Source organism: Phascolarctos cinereus, unplaced genomic scaffold (genome assembly GCF_003287225.1).
Source record: "Phascolarctos cinereus isolate Bilbo 61053 unplaced genomic scaffold, phaCin_HiC Scaffold_9;HRSCAF=440, whole genome shotgun sequence".
Taxonomy (NCBI): Eukaryota; Metazoa; Chordata; class Mammalia; order Diprotodontia; family Phascolarctidae; genus Phascolarctos; species Phascolarctos cinereus.
Window position 1 is genome coordinate 251,639,487 of NW_027556402.1, and position 15,436 is coordinate 251,654,922.

The 15,436-nt window shown below is 36.2% G+C and overlaps 1 protein-coding gene and 1 pseudogene across 1 annotated transcript in view; one reads left to right on the forward strand and one right to left on the reverse strand.

Moving 5' to 3' along the window:
* Window positions 1-285: 285 nt before the first annotated feature.
* LOC110200785 (vomeronasal type-2 receptor 26-like) overlaps window positions 286-15,436 on the reverse strand; it is a 47,381-nt gene continuing 32,230 nt past the window's right edge. Inside the window, 1 exon segment of the mRNA XM_020976185.1 lies at window positions 286-1,632. Coding sequence (XP_020831844.1) covers window positions 725-1,632 — 908 coding nt within the window. The 3' untranslated portion in view covers window positions 286-724.
* On the forward strand, window positions 1,967-2,344 carry LOC110200726 (large ribosomal subunit protein P1 pseudogene; annotated as a pseudogene).

Consider the following 15,436-nt stretch of genomic DNA (forward strand, 5'->3'; position numbering starts at 1 on the left):
GCGCTGGGTTTGGATTCAGAAAGACTCATCTTCCTGAGTTCAAATCTAGTTTCACACACGTACTAGCTGCGTGACTTTGGACTAGTCACTTAATCTTGCCTCAGTTTCCTCATCTGCAAAATGAACCAGAGAAGGAAATGGGAAACCATTCCAGGATCTCTACCAAGAAAACCCCAAATGTGTGGAGAATTGGACACAATTGAAAAATGACTAACCAACATCAATGGGAAATACAATTTCTTTACTTTTTCATTGACCACAAATCACTTTATTTGAGCCTTTAACATTGTCTAGGAAGTTATGTTACAGATTTCTATCTCTCATGCGTGTGTTCAATTCATCTATTGAGACTGGCAAATGTAATGACTTATATGACAGAGATACAGAAAGTGTAAAGAAAATGTAATTCCAACTTTGTAAATGAGAAATTTCTGAGTCAGAATCTTAATTGGAGTTATCCAAGGATAGAAATTTAATAAATGCCAAATAAGAAATTGGAAACACAATCTTCATATTTTTCATTTATTTTTTCCACTATTATATGTAGTCTCAGAAATCACCTAATGTGATGCCTTCACAAGGCTAATAGATTCAAATGAAAAATAAAGAGATGATGAAAACAGAAATTAAATGCTATTGGAGCTAAACATATTTGAAATATTTTTTAAGACAAGAAGTCAAGAGATACCACTCTGTGACTAATTGGGAGGAGGCTGAGAACACCTTACTTCCCAAGAATAGCTGCCCTTTTCAATATCTCCAGGGTGTTTCTATCTGACCTCAGAAGGATCACATAGCACTTGGGAGAGAAGATGCAAATGAGAATACCAGCACTGGAAGCCAAGATGGAAAAAACTTCCACGGCTGCCATGGCCTTCCCCCTGGTGCTCTGATATGTGGGCAGGAAGGATATCCAGACACTGCAGAATACAAGCATGCTGAATGTCAGGAACTTGGCTTCATTGAAAGCGTCTGGCAGATTCCTGGCCAGGAAAGCCATGGTGAAGCTCTCTAAGGCCAGGAAGCCCACGTAGCCAAGGACACAGTAGAGGATTATGATCGAGCCCTCATTACACTGAATGACAATGAAGCCAGTCTCAGAGTGTAAATCCATCTCAACAAATGGGGGGTATGTCCCAAGCCAGATGCCACAGAGACACATCTGTATTACAGTACAGATCAAAATGAGAGAATAAGATGCCATGGAGCCCAGCCACTTCCTGAGCTTGCTGCCTGGCTTTGTGGCCTTGAAGGCCAGAACCACAATGATGGTTTTAGCTAAAATGGAGGCAATGGTCACTGTAAACACAACAGCAAATGTGGTTTGTCGCAGGACACAAGTGGCCGTGTTAGGACAGCCAATGAAGAGCAAGGAGCAGAGGAAGCAGAGGCTGAGGGAGACCAGAAGAGTGTAGCTGAGACTGTGGTTATTGGCTTTGACTATGGGGGTGTCTCTGTGCTTCACAAAGACTCCAAGGACCAGAGCAGTGAGGAAGAAGAAGCAGAGAGCTGCACAGGCCAGAGCCATTCCAAGAGGTTCTTCATAGGTTAGGAAGGTCATAGTCTTGGCAAGGCATCTATCCTTCTCCTTGCTTTATTGATATTCAGGGCACTGCAGACAATGTTCTGTATCTGCAAACAAACAAAAAAGTGAGTCCCACTGTATCCCATGTAGATAATAGTTTCATATCTCTAATAAAGCACGGTTTTAGTCATTCCACATAAAGCTCAGCCTAGTCAATCTTTTGTAGTCAGAAGGACAAGAAGGCTTAATAAGACAAACATATTTTAGTGCCTTCATATCTCCACATATGGAGAAAATAATGTATTAAAAGTATTGATTCCCTCTTCAGTTGTCTGTAAGGTGCTTGGTTCCTTGAAAGTTAAGGCCGTGTTGTGGTGACCCCTCACTTCATCTGGCAACTAGCATCACTACAAACAAGTCTCTCCTCATCGTTCTGCTGAAATGGCCATCTCCAAGCTTGCTTGCATCTACTTTGCCCTCATCCTTCACAATGATGATGTTACAGTCAAAGAGGATAAAATCAATGCCCTCATTAAAGCAGCAGGTGTAAATGTTGAACCATTCTGGCCAGTATTATTTGCAAATGCCCTGTCCAATGTCAACATTGCAGGTCTCATCTGCAATGTAGGAGTTGGTGGACCTGTCCCAGCAGCTGGTGGTGCTGCTCCTGCTAGCACAGCTGCCCCAGCTGAGGAGAAGAAGATAGAGGAAGCAAAAAATGAAGAATCCGAGGAGTCCGATGATGACATGGGCTTTGGTCGGTTTGACAAAACATTTTTTGTAACATTAAATAAAAAGCTTAACTCAAAAAAAAATTGATTCCCTATCATTTGTTTACTAGACAAAAAATTAAACTGTCTATAACCCTATTCCAACATTAGACCACCTACAATGATCCCTAAGGGGTTACTTTATGGATAATCATACATTTTCACAATACAAATAAGACATTCAAATAATTTCTTCTGTAATTTTTTTTGTTAGATGAAGGCCACATGATGAATTCAATGAAAAAGACTTTTTTAATGCGTTTATTTTAAATCAAGAGTGTAATTGTGAGTCTTTTGGGTCCTATATGGTACATGATTCTGCTTATGGAAATAAAACATTCTTTGGTTAAAATAATTTGCATAAATATATATATGTATATGTATGTATATATGTATATGTATGTATGTATGTATATATATGTATATATATATATGTATATATATATATATATATATAAAACCAGAAACTGTATTCACATATGACCATGCTTCCCTAATTTCCACAGTTTAGTGAGGATTTGAAACCTGTCTCTTTAATGTTTTCCACTCATTACTGTTATACCTTTGTTGTGTATATGTGCATTCTCCAGTCTCATGCACTTTCATTTTCACGGGGTCTGTATCTTATATTTTGTACACAATGTTGTTTTTTATTGTTTGTTATTACATTATACTATCATTAACTTTTAGGTTTATTTGAGCTTATGAGATTGGTAGAAAGTGAAACACAGAGATAGAAGTAAAAGCTTATGGGAAAAGGTGTTTCTCTGAGTCATTAAATAAATAGCATTTAATAAAATGGTATTGTGGCTTAGTGATAATTCATTGGTCAACTGGAGGGATGTTGCAAATTTAGTCTTTATTGTGGAAATATTAGGGAAAATACCTTTCTTCCAATAGACAGTGGGCTAATAATACATAAGAAGTAATCTGTAATAGGTAGAAAGAAGAATTATGAGTTATACATAATATATACATGGAGTACTCCACTCGTATCACCATTTCATTCATATATCAGCACCAACAAATGTTTACAACATTCTAATGCTACATCCCATCAGGGAATGGAAAGCCCTAGATTTAAGTATATTAGCTCCCAGAGATTTTACTCAACCATGGCAATCAATGAAGAAAAAGAAAATTAGGAAAAGCGAACATCCTAAAATGTGATCCTCAGTCTTCTATACTCTACCCAAGATATGCATTGGAAATACCTGAATCATGGAAGAAGAAATAAGTCTCTGGAAAGTAGTTTATATGTCAGTTAAAAATATTAAGGACTTTTTATTACTGTACTCCAAATGTGAAATGTTTATCAGGTGAGCAAGGAGATGGCATATTGCAGGAAGGCCTGAAAGGTATAAATATTGACATTCTTGATGTATGAAGCATGAAAATAAAAGGAAGATAGAGCTGAATGGAAAGTTGTTTCAAACCTTTATCTTTGAGATTAAAAACTTAATGGATTTGCTGAAGTGAGAGTATTTTGAGCTATTTTAGATTCTAAAATACAATGAAGGTTTTAGCCACAGACAGGAGTAATGCAGAGTTTCACAAGGCCTGTGAAATGTGAAAAATTCATGTTGTTGTAATTGTTAGTCTTTCATTCTTTTTTTTTAAAGATTCATTAATTTATTTATTTTTAATCTTCAACATTCACTTCCACAAGATATTGAGTTCCAATTTTTCTCCATCTCATCCCTCCCCCAACCCCAAGACAGTGTGTATTCTGAATACCCTTTCCCCTAATCTATCCTTCCCTCTATCTCACCTAAATCTCATATCCCTTTCCTCTTCTATTTTACTATGGGGGCAGGATCGATTTCTATACCTCATTGACTGTATATCTTATTTCCCAGTTGCATATGAAAACAATTTTTAACATTTGTTTTTAAAACTTTGGGCTCCAAATTTTATCCTTTCCTTCCTCTTCACCCACCCTCATTGAGAAGACAAGCAACTCGATACAGGTTATACATGTGTAGTCATGCAAAACACTTCCATAGTAGTCATGCTGTGGAAAACTATATTTCCCTTCATCCTATTCCCCCCCTTTATTTTATTCTCTCTTTTGACCCTGTTCCTCCTCAAAACTGTTTGCTTCTGATTACCCACTCCCCCAAACTGCCCTTCCCTTTACCATCCCCCCACTCTCTTATCCCCTTCCCCCTATTTTCCTGTAGGGTAAGGTAGCTTTCTATACTCAATTGAGTATATATGTTATTCCCTCCTTAAGCCAAATCCAACGAGAATAATATTCACTCATTCCCTCTCACCTTCCCCCACTTCCCCTCCACTGTAAAAGCCTTTTCTGGTCTATTTTATGTTAGGTAATTTGCCCCATTCTACCTCTCCCTTTCTTCTTCTCCCAGTACAATCCTCTCTCACACCCTAATTTTATTCTCCAGATATCACCCATTCATGTTCAACTCATCCTGTGCCCTCTATCTATCCATCTATCTTTACATATAATTTTTCCCTCCAACTACCCTAATACTGACAAAGGTCTCATGATTTACAAATATAATGTTTTCATGTAGTAATGTAAATGATTCAATTTCAATAAGTTTCTTATGATTTCTCTTTCTTGTTTACTTCTTCATTTTTCACTGTAGTCTTGTATTTAAGTCAAATTTTCTATTCAGCTCCGGTCTTTTCATCAAGAATGCTTGAAAGTTCTCTATTTCATTGAATAGCCTTTTTTTCCCCCTGAAGGATTATACTCAGTTTTGCTGTGTAGGTAATTCTTGGCTGTAACCCTATTTCCTTTGACCACCAGAATATCATATTTCAAGCCCTCAGATCCCTTAATGTAGAAACGGCTAAATCCTATGTTGTCCTGATTGTGTTTCCACAATACTTGAATTGTTTCTTTCTGGATGCTTGCAATATTTTCTCCTTGACCTGGGAACTCTGAAATTTGGTGACAATATTCCTAGGAGTTTTCCTTTGGGAACCTCTTTCAGGAGGTAATTGGTGGATTCTTCCAATTTCTATTTTACCCTCTGATTCTAGAATATCAAGGCAGTTTTCCTTGATACTTTCTTGTAAGATGATGTCTAGGTTCTTTTTTTGATCATGGCTTTCAGATAGTATAATAATTTTTAAATTGCCTCTCCTGGATGTATTTTCCAGGTTAGTTCTTTTTCCAATGAGATATTTCACATTGTCTTCTATTTTTTCATTCTTTTGGTTTTGTTTTACAATGTCTTGATTTCTCATAAATTCACTAGCTTCCAATTTCTTATTCAAATTTTTAAGGAAGTATTTTCTTCAGTGAGCTTTTGGACTTCCTTTTCCATTTGGCCAATTATTTTGAAGGCATTTTGCTCTTTATTGGCTTATTGGACCTCTTTTGCCATTTGGGTTAGACTATTTTTTAAGGTGTTATTTAAGGGGTGTGTGTGTGTGTGTGTGTGTGTGTGTGTGTGTGTGTGTGTGTGTGTCTCCTTTAGCAAAAACAAGTTGACTTGTTTTTCGTGATTTTCTTGCATCACTCTCATTTCTCATTGCAATTTTTCCTCTACTTCTCTTACTTGTTTCTCAAAATCCTTTTTGAGTTCTTCCATGGCCTTGAGATGATTCATGTTTTTCTTGGAGGCTTTGGATGTAGTAGCTTTGACTTTATTGTCTTCTTCTGGTTGTATGTTTTGATCTTTGTTACCAAAGAAAGATTCCATGGTATGACTTTTTTTTTTTTTTGGCAGTCTGCTCATGATCCCGGTCAATTACTTGACTTTCAAACTCTTTGTTAAGGTAGGGGTCTGCTTCCAGTGTGGAGAATGTACTGTCCCAAGCTTCCATGGTTTTGTGCAGCTGTTTTCAGAGATACTTCTAAGGACCTGTAAATTTTCAGTTCTTCCAAGTTGGTATGATAAGGGGCCAGGTGTTTACTCCTTTCCTGGCCTGTGCTCTGGTCTATGAGTGAGCACAAGCACTCCTTTATTCCTTGGAACTGTGAGGAGAATTCCATTTTCACTGCCACTGCAAGCTCCACCATGCCAGCACTCCTCCTACCCCCAGTATCGCCACCCAAAACTGTGACCCAGATCCAAGCAAGGTCAAAGCAAGGGAATCCTGCCTCAGCACCAGCAAAGAGATCCCTGCAATCCCCCTCTGATCAGCCACTTGATTACCCCTAAATCTGTGGCCAGGAAGCTCAAAAGCAGCCGCTGCCCCGTGTGCTGGGACCGGGGCTGAGACCAAGCTTCTACCTTGCTGTGTTCACAGAGTTTTCCTACTAACCTTCTAAATTTTCTATGGCATTTGTGGGTTGAGAAGTCTTTAGTCCTTCATTCCTGAAGAGGACCATGACATCAGAAAGTTGATGCCATGACTTGAAAATGAATTGAATTTAAGGGAGGGTTTTGCAAAGTCATAATCCTCACTCTCTCCTCTGGAGACATCTGGGTTCTGTGACAAAATATAGATCAGGACAACTGGAGATGGTCCTAAATGCAATGGAAGACCTTGCCTTTCTTTAAGTTAAGGTCTTTCCCAGGTTTCAGTTTGATTTACACAATGCCCATTCTGGGATTAAGGTTAAGTAAGAAATGAGGCAAAGAATAGCCCCTTTTACTTAGTAAAAAAAAAAAAATCAGTCAGGGGGGAAAGCCCTCAGGATTTCTGACCAAAACAGAAATTATTGGTATTTACATTAATCCTGAATTATCAAGGCCCAACAATGACCAAGTAGGGCTTGTGCTGGTACCTATTGTTGTCCAATCAATGACAGCCAGAATGATTTGAGTTGATGCATGATCTTTAAGAATGAAATTAAGAGAGATGAGGTTTTTCTTCCACTTCCAGGAGCCAAGATGGAAGAGTGAAAAGGTAGTCGCTGTCACTGTCCCCTATCAACCTCTGAAAACCCAGAAAATATTACCCAGAAAAAAAAAACCCTGAAACAAATGAACTAGAAGAAAGAGAGGGAGTAGTAGTTCAGCAGCCCAGCAAACGGATCTCCCAGTGCCTCAGCAAAAGTAAGGGAACCAGCACTACAAAAGGCCCCAGGCAGATAAGTGCCCTGCAGCATTCATCTGAAAAGAGCTGAAGAAAGCAACCTAAAGTCCGAGCCTTGCTGATTCCTGCCCAACAAGAGGTAAGCTGCCATAACACTACAGCCTCCAATTGCCAACATAAGAGGCCCCAGCACAAAAATCCAGTGACCAAGACCTAGGCTCCCAACACAAGAAGCTTGGGTCAGTACCCTCTGTTCCCCAGCAGGAGAGCTCAATCTCTTTAAAGGCCAGGGAATAAACACCATGAGTAAAAAGAATTGTCCCATAGATTCATCTTATGAGAAGAGTAAAGATCAAGACAGAAATTATGAAGAGGACAATATTGTCAACAAACCCACATCTGCAACATCAAAAGGGAATAGGAACTGGTCTGAAGCCCAAAAAGCCTTCTTAGAAAAGCTCAAATAGTCAAAAAGTCTTAATAGTCAAATGAGAGAGGTAGAAGAGTCCTTCAAAAAATACAATTGAATTGGAAAAAAATACACTGAAGAAAACAAGTTCCCCAAAAAACCACAATTGGTCAATTGAAGAAGGAAGTACAAAAACTAACAGAATAAAACAATCTGTTAAAAACTAGAATTGGACAAATGGAAACTAATGTCTCTATGAGAGAGCAAGAATCAGTCAAACAGAAACAAATAAAAATGAAAAAATAGATGAAAACGTAAAATACCTCATCAGTAAAACAACCACCCGGAAAATCGATTCAGGACATACAATTTAAAAATTATTGGACTACCTGAAAATCATGATGAAAAAAAGAGCCTGGACCGTATCTTTCAGGAAATCATGAAGGAAAACTGCCTGGAAGTCCTAGAACCAGAAGGTAAAATAACCATAGAAATAATATGCCACCCACCACCTGAAAGAGATCCCAAATTGACAACGCCAAGGAATATAACAGCAAAATTCCAAAATTACCAGATGAAAGAGAAGGTGCTGCAAGCAAGAAAAAAATTTAAATATCATGGAACCACAGTCAGGATTACACAGGACCTTGCAGCTTCTACATTAAAAGACGCAGGGCATGGAACATGATATTCCTTAAGGCAAAGGAGCTTGGAATGCAGCCAAGGATCAATACCCAGCAAAAATGAGCATCATTTTTCAAGGGAGGAGATGGATATTCAATGAAATAGGGGACTTCCAAACCTTCCTGATAAAAAGACCAGAGCTCAACAAAAAATTTGATCTTCAAGTACAGGACTCAAGAAGGACAAAAAGGTAAATGGGACAGAAAGATACAATATGTTGTTAATAAGGGGGGTGTTTAAACCCTACAAGGGAATATGACATTGCAACTTGAGAACTGTATTGTTATTACACCATGTTAAAGGAGTATACATAAAGAGGGTGGATATTAGTTGACTTTGATGTAATGATAAAAAGAAATCTAATCAAGTGGGTTAAACGGATCCAAACAAGTGGATCAATTTGATCTTAGAAAATGTACTGAGAAAGGAGGAGGCAGACAAGGGTAAATTACATTACAGGAAAAGACACAAAATCCTATTACAGCAGAGGGAAAGAAGGGAGGGGGGAGCATTGTTTGAACCTTACTCTCATCAGATTTGGCTCAAGAAGGGCATAACATAATCAGTTAGGTATAGAAATCTAACTTGCCCTATAGGCAGTAGGAGGGAAAGGGGAAAGAAAAGGGAGGGGAAAGAAAAGGGAGGGGGGAAAGAAGGGAGGAAGAAGCAGTAAGAGTAAAGGGGAAAAGGAAAGGGATAATAAAGAGGAGGGACTGAAGGAGGTGGTGGTCAAAAGCAAAACACTAGTGAAGGGGGAAAGGAAAAAGGAGAAAGAAAAGCATAAATGGGGGAAAGGATGGAGAAAAAACACAGATAGTAATCATAACTGTGAATGTGAATGGGATGAACTCTCCCATAAAAGGAAATGGATTGCAGAATGGATTAAAAACCATAATCCTACAATATGTTGTTTACAGGAAACACATTTGAAAAAGAGTGACACATACAGGGTAAAGGTAAAAGGCTGGAGCAGAATATATTATGCTTCAGCTGAAGTAAAAAAAGCAGGGGTAGCAATCCTGATCTCAGACAAAGCAAAAGCAAAAATAGATCTAATCAAAAGAGATAAGGAAGGAAACTACATCCTGCTAAAAGGCACCATAGACAATGAAGTAATATCATTACTAAACATATATGCACCAAATGGTATACTGTCCAAATTCTTAGAGGAGAAGTTCAGGGAGTTACAGGAAGAAATAGACAGCAAAACCATACTAGTGGAGGACCTGAACCTCCCCCTCTCTGCACTAGATAAATCTAACCACAAAATAAACAAGAGAGAAGTTAAGGAGGTGAATAGAATATTAGAAAAGTTAGGTATGATAGACCTTTGGAGAAAACTGAAGGGGGATAGAAAGGAATATCCTTTTTTCTTGCAGTACATGGCACGTACACAAAAATTGACCATGTACTAGGGCATAAAAACCTCACAATCCAATGTAGAAGGGCAGAAATATTAAATGCATCCTTTTCAAGATCATGATGATGCAATAAAAATTATATGTAATAAAGGGCCATGGAAAGATAGACTAAAAAATAATTGTAAACTAAATAATCTAATCCTAAAAAATGATTGGGTCAAACAACAAATTATAGAAACAACCAATATTTTCATTCAAGAGGATGACAATAATGAGATAACATACCAGAACTTATGGGATGCAGTGAAAGCAATTCTTAGGGGAAGTTTTATATCTCTAAATGCTTACATAAATAAAATAGAAAAAGAATGAAATTGAGACATGGTATAGATCTTAACTTAAAAAGACAAAGGTATTCCACTCCATCTAGGGCCACCTCCAGTAATCCTGAAAAAATATTACTAATATATCAAATATACAGACTACCAGAGGACCAAATAAAGAACTTAAATAACTAATATCAGATGAAGAAATTGAACTAATTGTAAAAGAGCTACCCAAGATAGGGGTAACTCTTGTGCCTGGTGAATTCTCAGGAGATTTATATAGACCTTTAAAAAAATGATATCAATACTACAACATTATTATCAAGAATTTAGAAATATTATCAGATGCATTTAATGAGGCAAATGAAGACCAATACAGCTACCGAGGAAGCGTAAAGCACAAGAAACATTTTTTTATCATTAATAAATATTAACTTAAAAATTTTAAGTAAACTCTTGTCAAATAGTCTACAATGATTTATCCGAGATACTGTTCTACCTGTTTAAATTGGATTTATATTACAGATGAAATAGTAGTTCAACATTTAAAAATATGTAACATTACATTTAAAATATCCAAAATTTAAAAAAAAAGTCCCTCCATGTGCAGAAAAATGCTTTGACAAAATAGAACAAATGTTATGCTGGAAACTCTACAAAACAAATGTGAAAAGGGACTTTTATAATATCACAATACACATCTTTAAAAAAAACATTTTATGCAAAGACATTTACTAGAAACTTTCCCAATAAGTACAGAAATAAAGAATGACAAATCTCCTTCTTATTAATTAGTATAGTTCCAGAAATGTTGCTAAGGGCATTAGAATGAGAGAAATAAATTAACACATAAGGATAGGTATAGAAGAGGTAAAACTATTCATATTTCTGAATGTTAAGATGATTTGCTTAGAAAATGCAGCAAAGATACTGAGAAATTAAATAGAGTTATCAAAGCAGCCTAGGCAAAATACTTTTTTTAAAAAAATCTATATTTTATATAATGAAAAATCAAAGAGCATATAATAAAAGAGGAAATCCCATTCTCAATACCTGCAAAGTACATAAAATCATCTATCAAAGTGTTTGTAATCTTTGTGTTGACTCCATTATGAAGAGTTCTTTAAAGAAATAAATAACAACTTAAATAACTGAAGAAATATCTGTACTTCTGGCTCTCTTGTTTTAATATGATAAAATGAAAATTATCCATAATTTCCAAGAGGCAGAGGTAAAGAGAGATTGTAGTGCAGGAATGGGAGAGAGCTAGGGAATGGAGATGGACCACTGCAGCAGGTGAAAGAGGAACTGACTGAGGAAGTAAAGTTTCAAGCTTCTGATCATGGCAATTTATGAAACAGTGCATGTCAATCGCGCAATGGATAAGGATCAGGTATTCTTAGCTCTGACTTTGGGCATCAAACATAGGGGAGAAATTTTTATTCAGCTTTTGGGCAGGCAAGCTATGTGAAGTCACAACTGTGACCTCACCTCTCCTTCCACCTGCAGGAAAATAGCCTTTCATAAAAACTCCGTAGAGTACTCTAGGTAATCTTTCACCAAGGGAGTTTTTCATGAAAACTGCCACCAGAGTTTGTACTGCTATTCTTGATCCCAAAACCATCCATGCTGAGGTAAGGTTTAGATATTAAGCTTGGGATTATTAAAATTTCTCCAAATTGGGGGAGAAGTTTAGTATTAATTTTCCCTGTTGGATTAGGTTTTCCCCCAGGATCTGGAAAGATTAGGATTGGGCTTTCCCATAGGGGTAGGAAAGGATTATGAATTCCAGTGGTAGTAAAATATTGGTGGTTTGCCTTGGATAGATTTTTGGTAGTTTAAACTGATGGATGTCCAAGATAGTTACAGGAATGATTTGAAAGCATACAATTGTAATATGGGATGTCTGGTATACACGTGCAAGTGATTTAATTTACAATTTGTTTTGCTAATTTGGCTCTTTTGACCACTACAAATTTTAAAGAAAATATGGCTAGCAAGTATGTGTTTGCTCTATTTAATATTATTTGTAGATTCTGCTCCCTTGAAAGTTTTTTTAAAGGGGGAAATGCAGCTAGTCTGAAAAAAAATACCTGATAAAAATCTGTAGCCATACAGTTTAGTATTCTGAAGCATTTCTCCCAGGTGCTAAACTCTATGACCCAGTAAGCAGAGCTAACTCCCACTTAAAGCTTTCAAGGGGAGAGTAAATTAAAAAGAAAATAAAAAGAAACTTCAAGATATTTTTCCTCTGTCTTTTCAGCCGTGATTGTGCTGCACAGACATAAAGTCAAATTATGAAATAAAAGAAAATATCTTTTTCTAGTTTGTAGAACTATTAAAAAAAATCATGGTTAGTAGATTTTGGAGACTGATCACCACAATGTTTAGAGACTAATCATTTCAAGATACCAGGGGAGAATTCCTGGAACTTAGATTAATGCCAGGAACTCACTCCCTTCTCTTTGTCCTATCTGATACGGCACCCAGCAGAAGCTTCATATATGCTGAAATATCTTACTAAATGTTGAGATATCACCCTGTAAAAGTTGTTTTAAGGAAAAATAAGAATTAAATGTTGACGTTTCAGGGGTAAAGAACACGGATCTCTTTTTCCCCACTCTGAAGAGTGATAGACCTGTAGTTTTATTATAATGAAGAAAGGCAACTAGTTTGAAAATGATACATGAGAGAAGGGAAAAAAAAACAGTTATGCAGTTTTTATTTTATCAATACCTCTTATTAACTATTCCCGGATAATGAAAAGAGAAAAGATTGTTCAAATCAGTGGGCAACTGAAAAATGAGGAAAATTTAATTAAACAATAGAAAGGGTGATTAACTGAAGAGGGGTCCATGAGGAGACCCCATAAAACACGCTCATCGTCCCTGATCCCAATTCATGTTATAGATAACAGGTGGATACGCACAATTACCTGTCTGTGAGAAAGTGACCAGAAAGCAGAATTGTCTTTTAGGAAGGCTGAAGTAGAACTATCAAATCATTATTTAACAGGATTAATTGTTGAGGCAAATTAAAAGCAAACTCAACAAAGAAAATTAGAAGGAAACGCTTCATTGCTATTAACAATGGGTTCTAAATTTGACAGCCAAGGTTGCTAATAGCCCTAGAAAATTAAGATTTGGATTTTGTGGTTGTAAATCCAAATTTGATTTGCTTGAGATTGGTTCTATAACTAAATTATGAGATAATAAAATTATTCTCTTCTTAATTATGGAATTGAATTTTTAAAAATATGCTGGAAAAATTCAGGGAAGCCTGAGTTACATTCCATTTTCTGAAATGTATTAGCTGTATGATCATAAACAAGTTATCTCTTTTACCTCAGTTTCATGATCTGTAAAAAGGAAAATACTAATGGCACCCACCTCCCAGGATATTTGTGAGCATTAAAATGATATAACGATGGTAGGCACTATATAAATGTTCACTATTATTACTATTACTAATACTTCTTTAACTGAATATAATTACATTACAGATTTTAGATGTTATAAGTATCAAATGCCAAATGCAATAAAAAAATAAAAACATTGGCCAGGTAGGCAGTGTAGTGAACAGAGTGCTGAGGCTGGAGACAGTCATTTTCATGGGTTCAAATCTGGCCTCTGAGACATACTAGCTATGTGACCCTAGATAAGTCACTTAACTCTGTCTCATTTTTTCATCTATAAAGTGAAGTGGAGAAGGAAATGCTGAACCACTCCAGCATCTTTGCAAAGAAAACAAAGAGTCACAAAGACATGAAAATGGGGTCACAAAGAGTCATACATGAATGGAAATCTAAACAAGAAAAACAACAATAAGTTTAATGACTTTTTGTGGGATAAATTGGAAATGCATTTGAGTGAATTGACATCACCTGACTGATAATAAGTATTGTTTTATGATTTAAATACATGATATTGTATATGTAATGATTGTATTTCTAAGTACTCATATTGTGAAATTTGGGAAATCAAAAATACTGTTAAACAAACAGCATTTTTTTTGTTACTGGATGTTGTTAAGTTATGAATTAAGCTTTTAAACGAATGGGGTAGAAGAAATAGACAAGTTAAAACCATTAAATACCTAATATGGCATATTGTATTTTAAGTAATAATAAGAAATTTATTATGAGAAAGTTTTCATTTTAATTTTTCATTATCACTTGTGAAAATTATAAAAATGTATAAGGTGGCTTGAAGATGGAACTGCAACACATTAATATGAGTCAATTATCTGATATTCACTATATAACTGAAATACCAGAATATGGGTAGTTTTAATTTAAAGTAAAGTAAGATAAAATTTTATAGATTCATATGCAAAAAATTTGTAAATAAAATGAAACTGCTATAGAAACATTCACAAATTAATAGTATTCAAGCTGTAAACTATGGTCAGAGAAATCTTGCTTTTTGAAATTAAAAACTCTTGGGTCTATAATTTACTATTATTTTGAATTTTGATTAGATGGATAGTTTCTAAATTATCATGAAGCCAATAACAGAAAATTACATGTCCACCAGTCCAAAAGCTTCCAGAGGTGGATTCTGACCCTGGGAAAAGTTGAAGAGGTGACCTTGTTGTGGCCTAAAAGAGGATAATCTTGACTCAATTTCCCTATTGTACAATATCCTTTTTCAACAGGAAATTTTCTCACTTGGTTAACCCTGAGCCTTACTCTCATTAACCTGTGACTATATAGTTGGCTATCAGATGACTCATACCTGGAATCAAACAGAGCTAAAGGAGTTTTCCCCCATTATGGTACACATCAGGTCAGTCTGTGTTCCTGAGCAGACACTCTTGACATTGCTATAACTATATCTTTTCTTTTGCTTTCATAACAAATGTCTATAATCAGGACTGTTGAGCAGTAGAAGCTATATAAATACTAATAGATTGGTACTAGGAAATGGCCGAGTTGCAAGTATAAAAAACCTTGCAATATTACTGTGTATTTGTGAGCATACTAAAAGGGGAAAATATTTTCCTAAAGGGTGAATTAGACAAAGTAATAAGACAAAGATGTAATAAAAAAAGTTTTATACTAAAATGGAATAATAAATTTTGAGAAAGTAATAGGATTAAACTATTTTCTTTAAGAATCAGGTAGATAGGAAGATGGTGGAGTGAAAGCATTGACTTGCTTGAGCTATCCCCAAACCTCTCCAAATACCTATAAAAATGGCTCTAAACAAATTCTAAGGCAACAGAACCCACAAAAATACAGAGTGAAGCAAATTTCCAGCCCAAGACAACCTGGATGGTTGACCAGAAAGGTATATCGCGCTGGGTGAGGACAGAAACGCAGTGTGGCACGGGCAGGCAGGCCACAGTAAACCTGGAGCAGGCCTCAGAGGACTGAATCCTGGGCAGCTGTGGTGGCT